The sequence below is a fragment of the Phacochoerus africanus genome, chromosome 3, assembly GCF_016906955.1.
Source record: "Phacochoerus africanus isolate WHEZ1 chromosome 3, ROS_Pafr_v1, whole genome shotgun sequence".
NCBI classification, from domain to species: Eukaryota; Metazoa; Chordata; class Mammalia; order Artiodactyla; family Suidae; genus Phacochoerus; species Phacochoerus africanus.
In genome coordinates, this window is record NC_062546.1 from 142,256,618 (window position 1) to 142,278,484 (window position 21,867).

The following is a 21,867-nucleotide window of genomic DNA, read 5'->3' on the forward strand; positions in this document are numbered from 1 at the left end:
AAAAAAAAAAAGAGTTCCCGTCGTGGCACAGTAGTTAACAAATCTGACTAGGAACCATGAGGTTGTGGGTTCGATCCCTGGCCTTGCTCAGTGGGTTAAGGATCCGGCGTTGCCGTGAGCTGCGGTGTAGGTCGCAGGCGCGGCTCGGATCCCGTGTTGCTGTGGCTCTGGTGTAGGCCAGTGGCTGAAGCTCCGATTCGACCCCTAGCCTGGGATCCTCCATATGCCACAGGAAGCGGCCCTAGAAAAGGCAAAAAAAAAAAAAAGGAATTTCTATGCTAGTGATAATAGCTGACTAATTTTATGGTAAGAAAGCTTGATAAAAGGATTTTTCTTCTTACTTCCCAATAACTGAATGAGGAAAAAAAAAATGGCTACTTCTTTTTCCATGTGGTAGTTCTTCAAATATCATAGATTGTTATAAGTTTTCTCAGTCAGACTACTCTTTGGGGACTTTGACTGTATTAATCATCAAAATAACCCTCAAAGGCTGTGACCACATTTAGGAAGTTTTTGTGCCAAGATCTAGGGCCTTGGGACTAGAGGACATGCATGCAATCCAAAAAAGATAGAGCATTAGTTCTCAAAAAATGCCAAGGCAGGTTGTTATGGTATGTGCCTTCTTTATTAAAAAAAAAAAAAAAAAACTGGTCTCTTAAAAAAAAATTCAAAGCCTTACAATTCTTAAAGACTAAAATAGTGAACCCTGTTTATTTCTCCATAACCTTAACTGTATTTTCAGTTAAAAAATATTACTTAGCTATTGCTCAATTCTCCATACTTAATAGAGAGTGAAGGAGCATTCTTAGTAGAATTCTAGACTGAAAATTGAAACATAAAGATTGAGGTAACATCACTTTACATTTTGCTTTGTACTCCTTACATATGGGGGGGTTAATGTTTTCTGAGCCACTTTTTTTATAATGATTTTTATTTTTTTCCATTCTGAGCCATTTAAATGCTCACGTAACTTGTGCACAACATATCTTAGTTTTGTTGCTCTCTTTGAAAGCAGTTTCTTCCCAGTTCTCATTAATATCAGTCTGAACTTAGATATTACCCTATTTTGACTTCTTAGGCCACTAATTTTATAAATGTAATAGTGGTCCTAGAAATCTCATATGTTGTGTTTTAGAGTTTCAGAGAAAACAAGGAAACAAGGGCACTCTTCGTCTTGTTTATGCCCTTGGTTTTTTCTTTCATTAAAGACTGCATTGTGTGTGTGTGTGTATTTTCTTGGGCCGCACCTGCAGCATGTGGAGATTCCCAGGCTAGGGGTCCAGCCAGAGCTGTAGCTGCTGGCCTAAACCAGGGCCACAGCAACACAGGATCCGAGCTGCATCTGTGACCTACACCACAGTTCATGGCAACACTGGATCCCTAACCCACTGAGCGAGGCCAGGGATCAAACCCGCAACCTCATGGTTCCTAGTCGGATTCGTTAACCACTGAGCCACGATGAGAACTCCAAAGACTACATTTTTTTCTAGGTAGAATTTAGAAAAGAATTAAGATACAGGTAAAACAAAAGCAAAACCTCATAAAATTCCCAAATAACAACAACGAACCTGACTGAATGTCCAGAGGCGAAGTATTTTAGGCAGTCAGTCAGCCCTCACCAAAAAATGAGTAGGTTGGACCAAGTCATGCCCGAGTTCTCTTAAGTTATGTGATTCTATAAAGAGACCACATCAGTAATGAGGTTGTGTGCACTGACAGGTATTTGACATCCTGGCCACCACCGGCAAAATGATTGCAGTGTCTGCATTTAAGAAAGTGTTCTTCAGAAATTGATTATGACCCCTGTTTGAACATTTTAGAGCCTTCCTGTGAGTCTACTCACCTCCTAACGGTGTTTTCTTACTTATCCTATTACAGTTGGTGCTCTTTACCTTGATATGGAGGCCTGCAAGTACAGCCTTTCCTCAAATCCTAGAATGAATATGCACACACACACACACACACACACGTGCGTATGTGTATATAACACGTACAGATAGATGTCTATATATACATGTATGTATGTATATAGCAAGAAATGTATCAGACAGAATCTCAGCAGGAAATAGATTGCACACTCAAATTAGAATTGATTAGGGGTTGCTTAATAAAGGCATTATTTTAAAAGGCTATGGGTAAGATATAAGAAAACCAGAAAGGATAGTATAGTACTCTGGGGGCTAGTGATGTTGGATCTCTTAGCACATAACCTAAAGGGCCGGGAAAGGGCATGATATCTGGAACTCAGGAGAGAGCCATGTGGGTAGAGGGGTCTTGAGGAGAGAGGGGACCTACACTCAACATGAGACAATCCCACAGGAAGGAAGATGCAAAATAAGAGAGTATTCCTCTCTTTCCTCACTTTCTTCCTTCTGATTTCCTGCTATGGCTATGTATTGGCCAAACCACTGGGAAGCCAGAGTAATCCATACAGTAAGCTTCCGGGTCAGAGAACATCATAGAGATAGATAGGGGATGGATCTGCTAGAGAATGGATCTGCTATGAAGGAATGCCCCATCATTTAAAAGGACCCAGTATAATGTTAGTTCCTAATATAAGGTTCACACCCTCTCCCACAAAGATGAAAATTACTTCTTGAAAGTTTTTTTAAATAATGCTTCAGTTAGAAATCATTCTCTGCTTAAAATGATACCAGAATACAGTGACTTCAATAGATAAATGTTTATTTTTCTCATATCACCAGAACTCCAGGGGAGTAGACAGTTTCTGGTACTAATTCAGAAGATCAAGACTGTCAGGCACAGCCAAGCCTCTGCGATTCTCTTGGCTTTTGCTTTTGCTTTTTTAAAATATAGTCCCAAAATGGCTGCTGGAGCCCCAGCCATTGTGGCTGCATTTTGTGAAAGGGCGAAAAGGATTTTTCTGGAAGTCATATGCAGTGACTTCTGTTTAGATCTCGTGGCCTTCGCTTATCTGCAGGAAAACCTGGAAAACATATTTGAGTTGATCACATCATTGCCCTCTACGATGTAAGAAGGAAAGAATGGATGTTTTCTCTTGGGAAAGAAGCAGTAAAGAAAGGATGTTGAGTAGACAACTAGTAGTATCTACCTGATACAATTTAATCATCTCAGGCACGTATGCTAAGGGCATTGTTTCATGCTGGTTTCTGAATTGGGGAACCTTCAGGTCTTATGCATCAGAAAATCTCTCCTGAATGATCAGATTTAACCTCAAATGTTTCTTCATGGACTATCAAGGCCTGCAGGCAATAGAAAATCCACTTAGATGGTTATAAAAATCTAAGGCGAATATCCAAGTGGGTCTCGGGGAAACACATTGTCCAAACGAAATGAAGCTATTTCTGGTAGAGTCTAGAAATAGGAGAAATGGAAAAAACACACTTTGTTAGTGTGCTGATGGAAGTATAAAGGAACAATTTTTGTGCAGAAATATTTTTCAGTGTATATTGAGGGACTTTTAAAAATGGTTAGATCCTTTATCCTGATAATTTACTCATAATATGCCTTTTTGAAAAGTCTAAGAGTTCTTGCTGTGGTTCAATGAGTTAAGAATCCTACTGCAGCAACAGGTCACTATGGAGGTATAGGTTCGATCCCTGGCCCGGTGCAGTTGGTTAAAGGATCTGGCATTCCTGCAGCTGTTGCTCGGATTCAATCCCTGGCCTGGGAGTGAATACTTCTATATGCTGTGGATGCACATTAAAAAAAAAAAAGTCTAGAAAAAGTTAAAGAGAACAATTAAATAAATTTGATGCTGCTGCATTGTGGAATAATATATAATTATTAAAATTACATTACAAAGCATTTGTGATAGCATGGGAGAATTGATTTTATTATTGTAATAGCCTAATAAGGTTCTGCTGCAGTTTTGCCTGAGTATTTCAATCCTCTAGGTCTCCCTTTCCTTTAACATACAACTGAAACGGCTGGAGCCCCCATCCTAGTGTTAATAGTAGGATTTATACCCTCTACGCCATTGCTGCCTGTTAGCACCGCAAAGTGCAGGGGGAAAAAAAGACCTTTAGAAAGAAACTGACCAAGAGTTTTAAAGGGCAATTCACAAAAGGAAAAAATCCACATGACCCATGACTATATGCAGAAATGTTCAACCTGAAAATTTAATACAAGAAACGAACATTTTTTTTTCCTTCTCAAACGGACTATGGTGAAAAAAAAAAAAAGATAGTACCTGGATTGTCAAAAAACAAGGAAACAAGGGCACTCCCTAGTCTTGTTTATGGGAGAGCAGCAGCTTCTTTGAGGGCAAATCCACCCATATATCATTTGGCCCAGCAGTACCTTCTCCACAAACTTATCCTCTGTATATAATTGGATGAGCATATTGGAAGCAATTTATACTATTCTGTGACTAGTTGTATTGTAGTATAAAGAGAACCCAGGGATGTTAATTCTCGGTCACTCCGAGAATTTTGGTAGATGAGAAACAGGAAAGTGCTTGACACACAGTAGGTGCTTAATAAGTGTTTCTCAAATAGTAGTTCTTATGGATAGACTCTTTAGGGGAAATTAGTTTTGTCTCAAAGAGCATCTTGCATTTTAGTTGCATTTGTAAGTATTTCTGGTCAACATTTGTAGCTGTGGGACTAAGAGCTTAGGAGATGGGGCACAGCCATCTGTCAGGAACAGTAGGAGACTTTAAAGGATGAAATTTCTTTGTCTTGCTTTTCTGTTTTGCACAAATCAGTTATGAAAATGAATGTGGTCTCTAAGCAAGACGAGAAAGGGAGCCTTGGAAAAGTCTGGAGGGGGTAAGGTAGCCCGAATCAGGTTGCCGTGTGGTTCATTTAGCTTATGCAGTGCTTTGGGTGAGAGAAAACTAAACTGGGTCATCTGATTGACAAGCATAATCGTTTTAGATAAATTTGCATAGTCTGGAGAGACAGTCTCAGGCCCTACTCAAAGGAGGGTGTAGCTTGCTTTAAAGTCTTCTCTCCTCCTCTGCTCAAACACTTTTCCCATGGCACACCTGAAAAATCCTCCAACCTTTGTTGCAAAAGAATTTGGCTACAGTAATCAGTGAAGACAACTTGAAATATTGGTTTTCATATCAGCAGGTTATAGCACATTAAAATACACTTGGATTTTAATGATGAAAATATGTTGTATTTGAAACTTTTGCGAGTTGCATTATTTTTTCAACAATCCCCAGCAGGAATGTGTTTAAATCACTTAATGTAAGAAAGCATTTAAAATTGGTTAAGAGACTTGTTCTTAACTATTTATGTTACAAAGGGAAGAATGAAGTAACTCTGTTCAGTTAGAAGAACTCTGGATAGAAAATTCAGTTTAGATACATAACATGGTGTCTACGAAAAAAAAAAGTTTTAGAATATGGCTATGGCATTATTAATTTATTGATCAGGTTTATTGATTGTAATGCCTGAGAATTTTTACCATGTGAATTGTATAGACAATAATGTCTCCCTTTGAATGTGTGTCACAGCTAGAATTCTATCATTTGAACTTTTCTAAGTTCTGCTTACCCTGGCAACTAACCATTACTCTCCATCTTATCAAGAAAGTTATTAGTGGCCAGTGAGAAACTCATAACTTCAACAGCGCTTTTCACTAATTTATTAAAGTTATGGCACCAAACTTACTCAGTGTCTTGGAATCTATGATGTTATCAGATCGTGCAGGCTAAAGAGAGCTCAGGTTTTTTTTAAATTATACAAGTGTGAATGGGTTTGGCATTTTGAAGAGGGTCTCACTCTCAGCAAGTAAATCTTCCCTGGATGATTCTGAAATTCACATGTTTCTGATTAGTAGCCTGCTGTCTTATTGGTACCTCCTGGAAGTCGGGAAGATTAGTAGAGTGCATGCGGTCCTCATATCTCAGTGTGATTGAGTCCAGGTGTGAGGGGAGGGCAGTAACTCGATGAAGACCTGCAGCGTTCTCTGTCCGAGTCACAGACTCGGACCCCTAGAACTTCAGCTCAGATATTTGTCAACCAGCTAAGCTTCAATATTGTCATATTTCTTAATGAGACACTCAGCCCAGTGACAGGCAGGACACAGAATTTTTGCAAGCCACCTTCAGTTACAACCACAATGTAAACTGTATTTATTGCAGTTGTTATCATAAAGAAGGTGTCTTCTTGTCTTTCCAGAGACTATTCCTAAGAGCAAAAATAAAATGATACGATAGAGGGGGAATAGGGAATGACTTAAGTTATAAATTTGATGTTTAGTTATAAGCCTGATTATTACTGTTACAATATATTTGTAAGAATAGTCATAATATATTCTACTGAAGCTCATTCTAATATCAAAGCCATACCTAGATAAATGTTAATGAAATCAATAAGAATTTCAGTAAGATGTTTTGACTTTCTCCAAGTTTCTCCATTGGAAATGTTAAATTTCTCCCCTACTGATGGATTTCAGGAGATGCTAGAGAAGATGATGAGACATTCAAAGGAAAGGACTTATAGAAATGTTTGAAATGCTCTTTGGGTCTGAGAGTATGACATTCCTTTGCTTATATAAAAAGTCACATCATGAAATGTTTAAGAAAGTTAACAACAGAGTACAGATCCAATCTGAGCAGCAGAGAGTGAATCACTGGGCTTCACTTCTGATCAGCGTAAGATGTTTTGTTTGGGGCCTTTGGCCAAGGTTGGAAGGGATGGCCTTGCTGACTGGCTTCTCTCAGAAATGCTGAGATGCCTCCAGGCAGAAAGTCTAATGGAAAAACACAACACACAGCCTGAGTCACAAAGTGAATGTCACTGCAAGGAAAGCCACACCTCTTGTTGCTTCTTATGGGGAACAGAAATAACAAGTGTTTGGAAAACAGTCTTAAGTAGTCTTAACACAGACCCAAACTGTGAGACCCTTAATGAGATTTAGGGGCAGAATGATGAAGAATCATGTACATTTTTATGTGCTTGCCAATAAAAGTGTCATATTCCAGTTAGAAACTTTTTGAAGAATTGATAGTGTTAATATCATCTAGAAACAAGTACATTTTACAATAGGTCTTCAGGTGACGTGCTGTGGTGCCCTGGTGGGTCATGAGGAAGATTACATTTGCACCAAAGATGTTGAAGCAGTAGGGCCCACCTAGGCACCTGGAGTGCCTCTGTTTGCCTGGTTATGCCACGCAAAGAGTATCATTCTTCTCTGTATGCCATGATGTGTCAGAGGCTGAAACCCTGATTTGCAAAATCCCTGAATTCCAAAGGAAGGGACATATAAAATTACTTTATGAGTTGATAAATAGAGGCAGAAGGAGTATAGACAGCATCCCCAAATAGGACACCTGACATGTATGATGATGGTGGGCAGGGAGTGGAAGAAGGCCATGGAGGGTGGGCAGGGGACTTCTGATGGGGCTGTTTTGCTTCCTTCACTTCACCACACTGACTCTCTAACAACAAATACGCAGAAATGTTCTTGCAAATGTTCGGCAGTGAGGGCATATGGAGCGTTTGATTTTGTTTGTGTTTAAAATATGATTTCCACACAGATGGCATTGGTTTAGCTATTGTGTGACTTTGTTTGGATCTTTTTTTCCTCAAAAAAGAGATGAGAACCATAGCTCTTTGAAACATCCAGCTTCCAGTATTGTATTCCATAATTTGCCTCCCCGCATTTGCAAAGATTCAGGCTTTTGTCCCCTAAGATACCTTTGCATCTCAGTGAGATTATAGCAGTGGTTTCAGTTGGATCTTGGAATACTAAAGCTAAAGTATTGATGGAGGCCATGAAAATTCCATGGACCATGGACTTAATAGATATTTTGATTCCAGAATGCAGTCACTGTGGTAGGAATCTGGTCATGACACTGAGCTGACCAAGCCAACTATTTCTTTGAAAAGTTGGACAGCTGGGGACAAGGCCTATAAAAATGAAGTCGGTGGCATATGTGTCCTATTAGATAAGTTGGTGTTTAATATCCAAAGATATTTTTAGACATCCAGTCTGTCATTTTCCCTTTCAACCTTGGTGGTGAGGGGAATGGGAAGAGAGGGGGAAAAAAATACTAGAAATTCATAAAATTGTGAATTGTTACTTTTTTGTTTGTTAATCATTAGACCTAGACTTTCCCATCACCTATCTGAATATTATTCCAGAGAACACTAGAGTACCAGCTGTGTTTCTTCTTGTATGTTTTTGCTTTCCTTTCGTCTGTATTTCACTTTTCCCAACAACTCTTCACCCCTCTTTCCAAAAGGTAGCTCAAGTCAGTGTCTCACTTTTGCATTTCTCCACCAAAAAATGCAACTTCCAGCAATATACAAATAATATATTCTTCTTTTCACACTAATGTGGTTGATGACTTAGGTGAAAACAACTATATAATAGGACACATGCTTAACCAACAGCATCTGAAGGATATTTCTCTGGAAGCTATGAAGCTGCACTTGAACTGTGTGCTTACCCATAAGCAGAGGAGACCTTGAGAGAAAGAGAGAGAGACTTTATAAAACCCAACTGGGTTATCTTCTCAAGCTTCAATTTCTGAATTGTGATCCACAGAAAACTGAGAGCCATGTAAACATTTTGCTCTTTTATTCCCTAAATTTTAGAATTTTGGATGTTTTGCTAAATTTTTTTTCTGCAGGATCAGGCCCTTGTAACAGTGTCCTCATTATAAGGTGATGTGGATTATTTGAAGATGAGAGTATTTGGTAAATGTTTCATCCACCTAAACCTAATTTAACTAACTTGGAAGAGGATTAAGGAGACTCAGACACTGGTATGATCCTAAGAGAAGAGCCAAGATTAATATTCTAAGCTGCCAGAACTATTGTTTCAAATGTTGTGAAATCAGATTTAGATCTTGTACACAAGCTCTTGGCTGGAGAAGGTTTTCCAGTTTGGAGAGAACACCAGCTTCTCCCAGCTGCTGTAGCAGGAGCACAGAATATGGTGTCTAAAGAAAAGAAAATGTACATGTCAAATATTGGTTCGAAGGATTGAAGTTGCGTTGGTTTTCTGTCTTCTTTTTTATGTAACTCCTTCCCTTATGCTGGATAGCCTTAGGTTGCTAGGGATAAAATTAATCTTTATTATACTGGATCTTTATGAATAAAGTAGCAGAATATCCCCACTTCCCAGATGAGGTAACTACTGCACCTAAAGGTTAGGTGCCTTGCCCACACTCAGCCAGGAGCCAAGATCCTACACAGGTTCTTCTCACTTAAAAACCTGGGCTCTGGACCACCTTGCTCTGTCTTCTTCCACAGTAAACAAGCCACTCAACTCAATGTCGTTAGACACTGTCTCAGTCTGCTTCGGCTGCTGTAACAAAAATACCATAGGCTGGGTGGCTTAAGCAACAAATGTTTATTTCTTGCAATTCTGGAGGCTGCAAAGTTCATGATCAAGGTGCTGGCAGATTCAGTGTCTGGTGAGGGCTCACTTCCTGGTTCACAGACAAGGATATTTTTCGTGTCCTCACTTGGCAGAAGTGGTAAAGGACTTCTCCTGGGTCTCTTTTTAATAAGGGCACGAATCCCGCTGAGGGCTCCTAATCACCTCCTGAAGGCTTCACCTCCAAATACTATTACACTAGAGACTGGAATTTCAACCTATGGATTTTAGGGGAACACAAAGTTCTAGTCTCTAGCAGACACACCTAACCCTGCTTTTTGGTGGTTTCCCCTTAATCATCGTGGTATGGATGGCAGGGCGGATTTCATTTAGCAAATGACCAGTCTGATTACTGGTCCTTGAAAAATAACCATTAGTGTTTTATCCTAGCCTAGTTTTCAGATTCTTTGCTTGTGGTTTTTTTCTTTGTGGTTTTGCAGATCTCCAGACAGTTCTCAATTCTTGCACAGTTGTCACTATAAACATTTATTCTACAAGTTAGCAGCACCCAAACAATCTATCTGTAAATGATAGGCAGGAATTTGAAGTTCTCACAGCCTTCTCCTTAAGCCTCTTGCTATCATTGTTTCCTAATGTGGTTCTGGGAACACAACTGGGACTCAAACTTTGTGAAATAAAGGAGTCTATCTGATCATCCTGAAAGACTCACCAAAAACACCTCCCTTGTTGATTTGGGATTACCTCCTAAAAGCCTGCTGTTTACATAACCTTATGTTTCTCAAGATAGATAACACTTAGACTTAATTTATCAGACTAGTTGGCTTTCATCTAACAATGGGTAATTTCTAAAGGAATTGGAGATGTTGGTGGGCATTTTTGAGCAAGAGCAACTAAAATATTCATTCATTTCTTTAATATACACTCATTTATCATATGCTTTGATCCAAGCCACAGAAATAGAAAGATGAATCTGATTCTATACCTGCTGTCAAGTGCAATACGTTGTTACATACAGGTTGAGATGGGAACCCAGTGTTAGGGCATTCAACCTGAACCTGAGTTAGGGAAGGTTCTGAGAGAAGATGAGCCTGAGATGATTCTTCTGGGCTAAGAGGTGGAGTTTATTGTGCTGGAACATAGGCAGAGCTCGGAGGAATAGTAGGAGATGAGCTAAAGAGGTAAGTGTGTCAGGTTAGAAAGGGCCTTGTTTATTGAGCTGAAAGGTGCCATGTTCTGAAAGTTATGGAAAACAGTGACGATTTTAAGCAGAGGAGTGACATGCTCATTTAGAAAATTACCTCTGGCTACCATGTGGAGAATAGATAGAATGGGGCCAAAACCGGAGATGAGACTAGCAGAGAGGCAGTCCCTGTAGTCGAGGCAAGAGTTGATCAGGGCCTGAATGATAGCAGTGAGATGGATGGAGTGATTTCCCCAGGGAGGCTAAACATGGAGGGTACAGGGCCTAGGGACAGCTGCATGGTAGGAAACAGTGGAGAGAGGAACCTGAAATAAGATTCCTTTGTTTCTGGCTTGTGCTCTTCCTGAACACATTGTAGAGAAGTGATGCCTTTTCAAAAACTTTTTAAGGCACTGAGTCTCGATGGCAGCTGCTGGTGAAATGACGCTAGAGAGACACATGCAAAACTAGGGTTAGTCTTTCAATACACAGTTGAAATCTTGGTGGTCAGGTGGAGGAGAAATGGAGGAGGCCATCAAAAGTTGTCATTTCCCCCACCTCCCAAAGGCACGGGGCCCTCCCTATCATGGTCAAGGTTGGCACCCACTTATGCAATACCTCCTCTATGTAACATGGTAGATGTTCCAATGGGCTATACACTTCTTGAAATAATTTTGACAAATATATCTATTGGCTAAATTGAGGAAACAAACACAATGTAATATGTGTTAAGAATCCATACCTGGTGCTCATTTTTCCAGGCCAATCTATTATGAGAAACAGTCTATGTCATGACTGATTTCCCTCTAGATATTCCTGAACCTCTTATCCCTTCAGTTATTCATCATATAAACTCCAGCCTTCCACACTTGATATTCAGCTCTGCCTTGCAATGTGTCTCAGTGTGTTACTAGTCAGGGGACAGGGCTCAAAAAAAGGGGTGCGTGTGAGTTTGTGTATACACACCTATTTAATGTATAATGTATTATATTTTAAAATATATATGTAATATATATTTTAAAGGTACAATATATATTATTAATATATAATAATATTATATTATGTATATACATATTTTAACCCAGATTGTATACTCTCTAAGGCAGAACCTCTCTCTATAGAAGATATTGGTTATTCTGGAGATTGTACTGCTTCTAGGAGATACAATATGTTTTTAGACTATGTTGAACCAGCAAAGTTTGACAGGGTTGAGACTCAAACTGCACTATGTAGTAACTTGCAGGTTGTAGGGTGCTTGTTGGTCAAAAGTCCAAAAACTATAGAGTGGCTGGCTGTTTAGACAATTAATTCAAAATGAACACACGCTTGCAGTCTTCCAGAAAGAACCACATCTGGCCTTAAGAACACAGCCCTCCTATAAACCATGAAGGGCTCTCAACTCTATTATAAGTCTAGGAAACTTTATTTTCCAAAGTAAAATGAACAGCTGACAAAAGGCCATTAAATTACTTTACAAAATAAGCAGGAATAATTTGCAGCATTTAGTGGCATGCAGATTATGGACCTTTGATTGACACAAAATTCCCCTAAAATATTTTACAGCATTAATTGAACAGCTCTAAGGTGAAGGAATGACTGTCCTAGCATAAGTTAGAAGAATATTTCCAGTTAAGAGGTGAAAATATAATGTTAATATATATTTCACAATACACATTTTTTTAAGAAAAGAAAACCTTCTAAAAGATTATGTGGTCAGAAATAGGATATATAAATGGTCTCATTTATGATTAATTTCCATCAATCAACCAGGTTGCATTTTTCCCTCTATAGTCCTTTTCAAGTTTATTAGTAACTATATTCCCAGTTAAGTTTAAAGTTCCTTTAAAATGTGTTTGATAACTGCTCTGTTATTATTTCTCATTAGTGCTTAGAACTGGAATGTGCTTTAGAATTCACCAGCCTAATCGCCCATATTATAGTGGAAGGAACTAAGGATTGAGAAAATGAAATCACTTGCTTTAGCTCAAAACAAACAAAAAGACTTTCACCCCACACTGCTTCAAAACACTGGAGCCCTTAATACTGCATGTATATCTTGGTTAATCAGAAAAGCTTCATCGTGTTCTCTTTATTGAAGTGAAGTAAATCACAAAGCCTTAACTAGTTTCACCCTGAAATGTGACGGTCCTGATGAGGTACACGCAGGGTGGGCGCTCATTAACCTTCGTCAGGTTGAAGCAATATTTAATCCTAATTGGTTTCATTTTCAGTTGGCCATTATTTAATCTATTGAGATTGACCAGCGTCATGTATGGGTTTCAGGATTTCAACACAATTTGGGGATTTTTTTGCAATGCAGATATTTTCCTTTCGCCCAAGGCAATAATAGACAGGGATGCAAACACTGCTTTAAAGAGGGTGTCTGCTGATTTACATATTTTAAAAGTATTAAGATCAAAGGTAATGAGAATTTAATCCATATGGCATGCAGAAGATAAATAAGAATATTAATACTGTATCAAATACTAATTAAAAGAAACACATGCATCTAATTTTAAGAATGTATCACAGGGATGAAATATTCTTTGTAAAGTTAAGACCTGATGCTCTTGTAAAAAGGACAGTTATGGGGAGTTGTATTTTTTCACCCTCAGGGTGAACGACTGGCTGGTTCATATGTATAGCTTTCATAGACTCATGATCGTAATTATGAGACTGTGATTGTGCTTTTAACAGTTTACAAAGTGCTTTCACATTTTCTTTTAACCCTCAAAGCAAATCTTTTAGTTCCTAGAACTCTTGCCCCCATATCACCAAAGAGGAAATGTGCTTATACAGACACATGAACCTGGATCCAGACTCAAACTCAGTCTCCTCCTTTCTCTCCTTAAATGGCGAAGACTCAGAGGGTACAGGGGGATAAGCACTGTCATTCACTGAGAAGAATGGGTGTATAAATTGGCACAGCACTTTGAGAGTATCTGTAGCTATTCATACACTTGGTTAGTCATCTCCTTCTAGGAATCTAATTTTAGGAAATAATTAGAGATATGGTCAACTCTTTATGCCTAAGAATGTTTGTGGCTATTTTAAGAAAAAAAAAAATTTAATAAACCAAGCATCCAACAAAAGATGAATGTTTAACTTATTGTACATCTTAAATGATATATTAGGAAGCTATTATCATGTTGACAAAGAATACTTAGTTACCAGCAAGTGTTTGTATTTAAGTGTTACAAGAAAAAAAAAAGGAGAATATAAAGGTATATAATTCAATTTGTCGTATGTATTTACATATACCCACATATTTATATATTTATTTTATCTGTATCAGAGGTCAGCAAATATTTTTCGTGACGAATCATTTAGTAAATATTTTAGGTCCTGTGGCCCGTAAGATCTGCCGTCGTAGGATAAAAGCAGCATAGACAGTACATAAGCTAATCAGCATGACTGTATTCCAGTGAATTTCGTATAATTTTCACATGCCGCAAAATATCATTACTCTTTTGATTTTTTTCAAACATTTGAAATGTAAAAACCATTCTTTGGTCACAGACCATATAAAAACAGCAGTGGGTGAGATTTGGCCTAAAGGTCATAATTTGTCAACCCCTGATTTACGTCATTGAAATAAATACCCTAAAAGAGCTGGTTACCTCTGGGTAACAGAATCATGAGAGGTCCTTATTTTCTTCGTTAATATACTTGCTTATATGTTCTATATTTTCTGTATGCATATATTACACTGTAATTGTTGGAAGAAAAGAATAAGCACTATTTTTTAAAAGGAAGAATTTGTCCAAGTTTAACAAATGGTGAGTGGTAGGGGCGGGTTTTGAACAGAGAAGCCCTTTCTGCCATGCTCAGTGCCCCCTCAGAATCACACAGCTGGGAGAGTCTTTAGAGATTTATGAATAGTCCAACCCGTTACTTTACCAAAAGGAATAAAGATTCCCAAAACCTAACAGCTCACTCATGACCCGTAGAGGTCCGTGGCAGAGTCCCAGCTGCCTCCAGGCCCCCAGACTCCTGGTACAGCTCTTTCTACTTCCTCCCTGGGCACCATTAGATGGAGGCAGGATCAGGCAGGGAGGAAGCGAGGTATAGTTTGAGTTTTGTTTTTTGTGATTTTTTTTTTTTTTGAGCTCCAAATCACTTTTTTCCTTTTAAAAAAAAATTTAAATTATAGTTGATTTACAATGTTCTGTCAATTTCTGCTGCACAGCAAAGTGACCCAGCCCAACATATACATACATTCTTTTTCTCACATTATCCTCCAAATCACTTTTATTTTGCATGTTGCCTTTCCTTGGAGCTTTCTTTCTTTTTCTTTTTTTTCTTTCTTCTGCTTCTTTTTTTTAAATCCTACATCCAGTTCTGTAGGCTCTTATGCAAAAGCATCAGAAGCCTGATATCCTAATAATCCTCCATGAGAGAGTCCCATGTGTGGGGCAAGGTAGTGTTTGTAGAGTCAGCTTTGTGAGAAAAAGAATCAATTTCTGAAGACCGGGTTAGGTGGTTAACTGTCAGCCCTCCCCTGTGAGGATGTGTCCCTAACCAGCACCCTGCTCCCCCAAGGGAGCATCTCTAGTCTGGCCCTGGCCACCTAGCTCTCCAGTCCCAAGAACATCATAAGGAGAGCTGCTGTGCCAAAGCTCCTTTGTCTTGCCTTTACATTCCCTAGTCATTCCCTAGTCAGCATTTCCTGATCACCTATAGTGATGTCAAGGTCACTTTGCTGGGCTGGCCTTTGAGGTCAGTAAAGTAGCAGTAACTCCCATGTTCTCCTCCTGGAGAGCTGTGAGTATCCAGTTGAAATTATTTGTCTAAAGTATTTTGAAAATCAGAGCGCTATGCAAATGTGAGAGGCCATTTTTATTATTGGTGCCTCTGCTTCTCACTAAAAGAGTCAGAGGCCAGAGGCGGAGGCTTTCACAGTGAGCAGAAGCAGGCCCCTAGAGAGTTTCAAGATCTCAGATTTCTAGAAAAAAGAGCAGGCTGTCCACACGTCCTTTCCTCCTGATTGGCCCATCAACATGCTAGTGTAATGGGCTGAAGGGGAAGCTGATGGATGTTAAAGCAGTTTCTAGGTTGTGATTCATTTGAACTTGCATGTGTTCCAAGGGCTCAGAATTCATATCCACAGAATATTAGAAATACCAACCAAAACATTTAAAAATAAACAGGTTACTATGTCCACAAAGAACAGATTCAGAAAAACTTTTCCTACTCAGATAAAGGTTTTATTATTTTTAAAGTGCAGAAGGGAAGGGAGACAAGTTAAAATGATAACTCTAGATTGACACAAACAAGGGCAAAGGACTTAATCATTCTTTAATATTTACTGTGCTCACCTCATATGGGTTATATACCCCATGAGTGCTTACTGCATGTATATAAAACTGCGTCATAATATAAGCCTGCGTGGTCCTTTGTAGTCACACACATGTTTAATTACAAGATGACTTCATTGGAAGGCTTTTTCTGGCAAGAAATTGCACACCTAACTCAAAACTAGCTGAAACAATAAAGAGGATTTATTGCCTCACCTAACTGAAATGTCCTGAGACCATGAGGCATGACTCGATCAGGACTTCAAGCTCTATTCTTTGCAATTCCTTTAACTCTGCCATCCTCCCTGGTTTAGCTTCCACCTCTGGTTAGTTTCTCTTAAGATGGCAAAATGGCTACAGCAGTTGTAGACCTTTACATTGAAATAAAACCCTGTTCACATGGAGGTAAAGCCTCTGTGTCCCACAATTTGACTGGACTACCCCTACCCAGACCCCGTGGCTGGGGGAGTGGCTCAGGGAATGCTCTGAGCTGACTGGCTGATGCCTGGGTTGTGTGCACCAATGACTATAAGGAAGGGAATGAGGTTGCCCTGTTATAGACCAATTAAGGCCCATCCCCAGGTCAGAGGTGGGATCAGTCACTCCCATATGACACTGCTATGCATTATGGAAGGGGAGGAATGCATATTGGAGAGACAACAGTGTTCATTTCATTGGTCAAGGTCCAGCCAGGAAATAGAAACCATGCCAATTATTTTGACAGGGAGAATTTAACTATTTAGTTGTTAACCCATATTCAAGAACTAAAAGGGCAAAAGGGAGACACTGCAGTATCCTGGAGATAATAACTTTAGGAAGCAGCTACCACTCCTGAAGTTTGAGGGACAAAAGAAGATGTTGTGATTATTAGAACTTAGGCTTGGATGCGGGGCCTCACAGAGCTCCAAATAGGGAGCTGTCTAGCTGGTGCTGGTATCGGAGGGATGCAGCCAGGCTGGTTCTGGTGGAGTGGACACTGCAAACCAGAACTAACTGTGACTGCCACAATCAACCAATGCAGCCAGGATGAAGATGTGTGGCTGCAGGGCTGCTGATAGGGACCAGAAGCAAACAGGAGGAAGCAAGTCCCTCCTTCCCTCTTCAGCTTCAAAGTCTCTCTCCAGCACCCACTGTTCACAGAACCTTATAGGAAGTCATATAGCAAAGGAGAAATATGACTTGTCAGGTCCCATCCCACCATCACACAAAGATTGTGGAACTGACAGTAATAGTATTAGAGTGAGAAGGAAAGAGAAAAGAAATTAGTGTGCTCGTATCCACACACTTATGCATAAGAAAGGCAAGAAGAGAGAGCTCCCGTCGTGGCTCAGTGGTTAACGAATCCAACTAGCATTCATGAGGCCTTGCTCAGTGGGTTAAGGATCTGGCATTGCCTTGAGCTGTGGTGTAGATCACAGACATCGCTCGGATCCGAGTTGCCATGGATGTGGTGTAGGCCAGCAGCTACAGCTGATTCAACCCGTAGCCTGGGAACCTTCATATGTCATGGGTGCAGCCCTAAAAAGACAAAAGACAAAAAAAAAAGGCAAGAAGAAAAATAATATGGCTGCTATTGTCCTTGCTACTATAAATGAAATGGTCATTGAACCATAGTTGATGCTTATCATGTCTTTATTCCTTACCCTGTTATCTCTCCACCAAGACCTCAGCTTGTTGAGAATCTTTTCCAAAGGGTCTACACCGTCACTGGTTCTGCATGTTGCTGCTTGCTGTCATTTTCCATTAGCGTTTACTGTTGCACGTGGAGGTACTAAGAGGCACCCAAAGAATGTCCAGAGTTCCAAACAGCATCCTATCTGCCCCATTGTGTAATCCCAATTCTCTGACAATCAGGAATGATCCATCTAGCAGAGTAACCCCTTTCTTTACCTGTTGGTTCAGTGACCTAAGAAGCCCAAAAAACCAAGTGGCTGTCTTGTCTTCCAATTCAGGGGAACCATTGTGATGCTCCCCAGTGGAAGCATTCCTCTCTGCAGTACCAAGACCTTCAAATCAGGAGAAGTGAACGTTGTGGGGACAAGAAGCAAAAACTCCATGGCCAACTATTTTAACTATTTAGGAAGTAATAAATTCTAGAGTGAACCGTTATCTCTGATGTGTTACTCCCCTGGAAAAATGTTTTTACCTTGGACTTTAGTCTCCTGGAGGGCAAAGTCTGTAACTCATTCTCGTTTGTATACCCGTTTATAACATCTGTAACCTAAGAGGCAATCAATAATAAATGCCGGTTGAATGTATTGGTGGATAATAGCTGGATATGGGCTAACTGGATAGTATCAGAAGACGAAAAAGACTTTTTTCATTTTCAGTTAATATTGCTAGGACACACATAAAAGCTAGGATTCTGCAGTCTCTGGATTTAGGAATAAATTCGAGTAATCTGTGACTCAGCACCCCATGTATCAGTATCAGGATGAAGATTGCTAGGATGCTAGTTGCTCCAAGGAGACGGTGGGTCTCTGCTCCCCTTCGGAGCGCCACGGCTTTCAGGTAGTGTTTAATATTACTGTGCACTTGAAAGTGGAATATCTTAAATTTTAGGAGATTCATTTTCCCATGACTTTAAGCAGGAAACTATTTCATTAGCTCCTCTTCCCAAATCCAGAGGAGTTTCTGACATGTGAACCAAAGCAGTCTTCCACTGCCTGGAGCTCCTTCACAACATCAAACACTTAATGAAAATGTTTTCCTCAAACCTCAAGCATTTCCAGATATTAAATGTGAAGAGGAAAGATTTTGCTCTAACTGCAAAGTGTTCTACCACTGCAGGGTATGTGAGAATGCTCGTGTGTGTGTGTGTGTGTGTGTGTGTGTTTGCTGTTTAATACTTCTGAGATAAATGTAATATTATGCCCACACCCTCTCTAAATGAGGTTGCATAAACAATACCTGCTTGAGGTACTCTCAGGGGCTCGTTAGGAAGAATTGGAAGGGATGTGAGCCCTCCCCCAAACACAGCCAGGCTGTCAGCCTGAGAAAAAGTGGATTCTATGTGCACAAGGCTGATGTGCTCTCCTAGGGCTATAATGTCTGGGGCCCCAACATGGCTTGTTTCAAGATTAAGAGGCAGGGGTCGACAAAAAGGAGACCAAGCAGCTTGATTTTAATTAGCTCTGTTTTTACTAAAGCTCAGTTTTAGGGGCTGGCCTGGACCTCATTTTATTTTATTTTATTTTTGGTGTTTTGGTCACGTGCACTGCATGTGGAAGTTCCTGGACCAGGGATTGAACCAGGATTGAGCCACCTGAGCTGCTACAGGGACAATGACAGATTCTTAACCTGGTGCCCCACAAGGGAAATCCTGGCTGGACTTTAAAAATAGAACAGCTGTTCTGTAGTTGAAGTTGCACCCTCATGAGCTACTATGCAAACAAAGTATGAGGTACTTTGTTTTAAATAAATAATAGCAAAAGTAATTCCCTTTGAGAGGATATTGGAAACTTAGTGAACATTTTCTGTTAAAGGATTTCAAAAGCGTCCTAAGGTTAATACAGCGAACATTCTTAATTACTGTTAAAATTTGCATTTTACATAATTTATACTTTGTTAAAAATGTATTAAATATCCTAGGCTATTAATATATATTTGCTGTATTATCCAAGTCTGCACTCATTTCTCTGAACTAATATATTCACATTGTTCACTTGTGAAACTTGCTTTAAAGAGTAGATATTATGGTCTAAATGAACAGACCCCCCCCCCCCAGGAATTGTGTTGTCCCCAGCTGATAGTGGCATTACATGGAGGGCCTGGAAAGCTTCCCAAAAGCTTAGATCTTCAGCAGTAGCTCCAAAGAGTTTAGTGCTTTCTTAGAGAATGACTTTATTACAGAAATTCTACATAGTATGGGGAACAGATTATTTTTAAGAAATTCATATTCTAATTGGTCCATAAATCCTAAGCAATAGAAAGTTTATGGGTTGAATTTAATTACTCACCAAGTTTGTAGAACTTGTCACTATAGAAGCAACTATTCATATAAAGGCAATAAAATATGCTTCTTGGTTGTGTAATAAAATGGAGAAACTACAACCAGCAAAGAACTGGAGAATCAGCATCATCAAATTTAAAGACCTGTGACTTGTTAAACAATATTCTTTCTTTGGTCAAGACCTTTTCAAGTTCTTTGAGCACAATTGGGGCAATGCCAGTTACAATCCCAAGAGTCAGGTCTTTAGTTTATATGTATAGTAATAAAATATTTTCAAACCCCCAGCAAAGAAGATAGTACTAAAACACCCCATAATCAGTCTTAATATCTCACCCTGTTTGCTTCAAGTTGTTTGTTTGTTTGTTTGTTTTAATTTGAAATACTGTTGAGGAGTTCCCTGGTGGTATGATAGATTAGGATCCAGTATTGTCACTGCTGTGGTGAGGGTTCCATCCCTGGCCCGGAAACGTCCACTGCCAGAGGTGTGGCTACAAATAAATAAATAAATACTGTTGAACTCCCCATTATCCTATCCCAATCCTATCTTTCCTCTCTTATTCCTACAGTAATCACTATCCTGAATTTTCATTTCATTCCCTAACATGTTTTTAACGTTTTGCTAAATGTGTAGTGACACAGTTCAGGACTCACTACTTCAAAATATGGCACCTTGGCATCCTGGCTATTTCAAGCTGAAGGAATTTGAGAAATGGCACGTGTAGGAAGGACTTTCTTCCCTTCCCCTGAAGCAGATCATAAAACTCTCCTGTAAAAGTTGCCCTCCTTACGCCCAGAGGAAAGCAGCATCCTTAACTCCCAAGAGAAGGGACACAAAGAGGAATCTGATCAAACACATGTTGCTAAGTTTCCCTGAGTTTACTGCACTTAGCTCACTCGTGTCCTATCACATGTTTCTACTCTTCAACAAACCTAGCATGAAAGCCCTCAGGGTTAACCATTTCTTTGGATCTTCATTTTCGTAGGCTGGCACCCGTGTCACGTAAAATTTACATTAAGTAAATTTGTTTTCCTCCTGTTAACCTGTCTTTGTCAGTCTAATTTTCAGATCCAGCCAGGGACCCTAAGAGGGTTGAAAAAAATTGGCAGAAGTCAGTTTATCCTGAAACTAAAGAATGTTAGGCTCAGGAGCAGCCCCTCCTACCTACCATTTCCTCCAAGGCCCAGAGGTTGTCAAGGGAATTGTCGGGGAAGCAGCCCCACCCACAGGCTGGAAGTCTGAAGCACCACCCAAGCATGTCTGGGGGTGATGGCCGGGGGGGGGGGGGGGGGGGGGGGGGTGGGCCCTTCTGGGCCTGGACTGTGGGGCCCTGGGGCTGCCAGGATGATCTCTGTAGCCTCCCAGCTTCCAGCAGCCAGAGACGTTCTGCCCCTGGTGGGTCTCCCTGCCCCTCTTGTTCTCGTCATCCTGAGAGAAGAAGCTGCTACCTACTCAGGGGCCAGGGGCCAGGCTGCCCTGGGAGCCCTGTCCAGAGAGGTCACATGAGGTCACATGGCCATTCTGCTTGGCAAGAAGGACAGAAATTAGAGAGTTGTGATGCTTAAATCTTTTCTTATATTTGTTGATCAGCCATGCTAGAAAAAAGATGGAATTGTCTGTTTATACTCTCTATAGAAAAATTTATTACAAAAAAAAATCGAAAAGAATGAAGCTAACAGACATAAGAAAAGATTGTATTAAGAAGGTATATCAAATAGTTAATAATTATATTACGTTGTTTTTCTGGATTTTATTGTGCCTGGTATTTATCAACTTTTTAAAATTTAAAATTGTGTTCTTCTCATTCAAAATTAATATTCAAGTTGGTACCTAATATTATATTCTATTTTATATTTGAAAATTTTTATTTATATTCTTTTTTTTCCATGAGGACCCCTTTTTAAATTGTATAAGCTTCAAGTCCCACAAGAGCTTCCCTATATGAAAGCATAAATAGTATATGTTTTTAACTTTATAAATACAGAAAGTATTGATCACTCTGCAAGTTGATTTTTTTCCTTAAAATGTTTCCAGTATTTATTCATGTTGATACATGTAGCACTCTTTTATAAATTTCATGAAGACAACACAGAAATACATGTGTTTTCTTTTTTGTTGCCATTTAGTTTGTTCATGAGTTTCCACTGTCACA

At 39.6% G+C, this 21,867-nt stretch overlaps 1 protein-coding gene across 1 annotated transcript in view; it reads left to right on the plus strand.

Moving 5' to 3' along the window:
* MYO3B (myosin IIIB) overlaps positions 1–21,867 on the plus strand; it is a 415,159-nt gene that overhangs the window by 337,856 nt on the left and 55,436 nt on the right. Inside the window, exons 35-36 of the mRNA XM_047770247.1 lie at positions 13,054–13,065; positions 17,680–17,692. Coding sequence (XP_047626203.1) covers positions 13,054–13,065; positions 17,680–17,692 — 25 coding nt within the window. The remainder of the gene's footprint in view (positions 1–13,053; positions 13,066–17,679; positions 17,693–21,867) is intronic.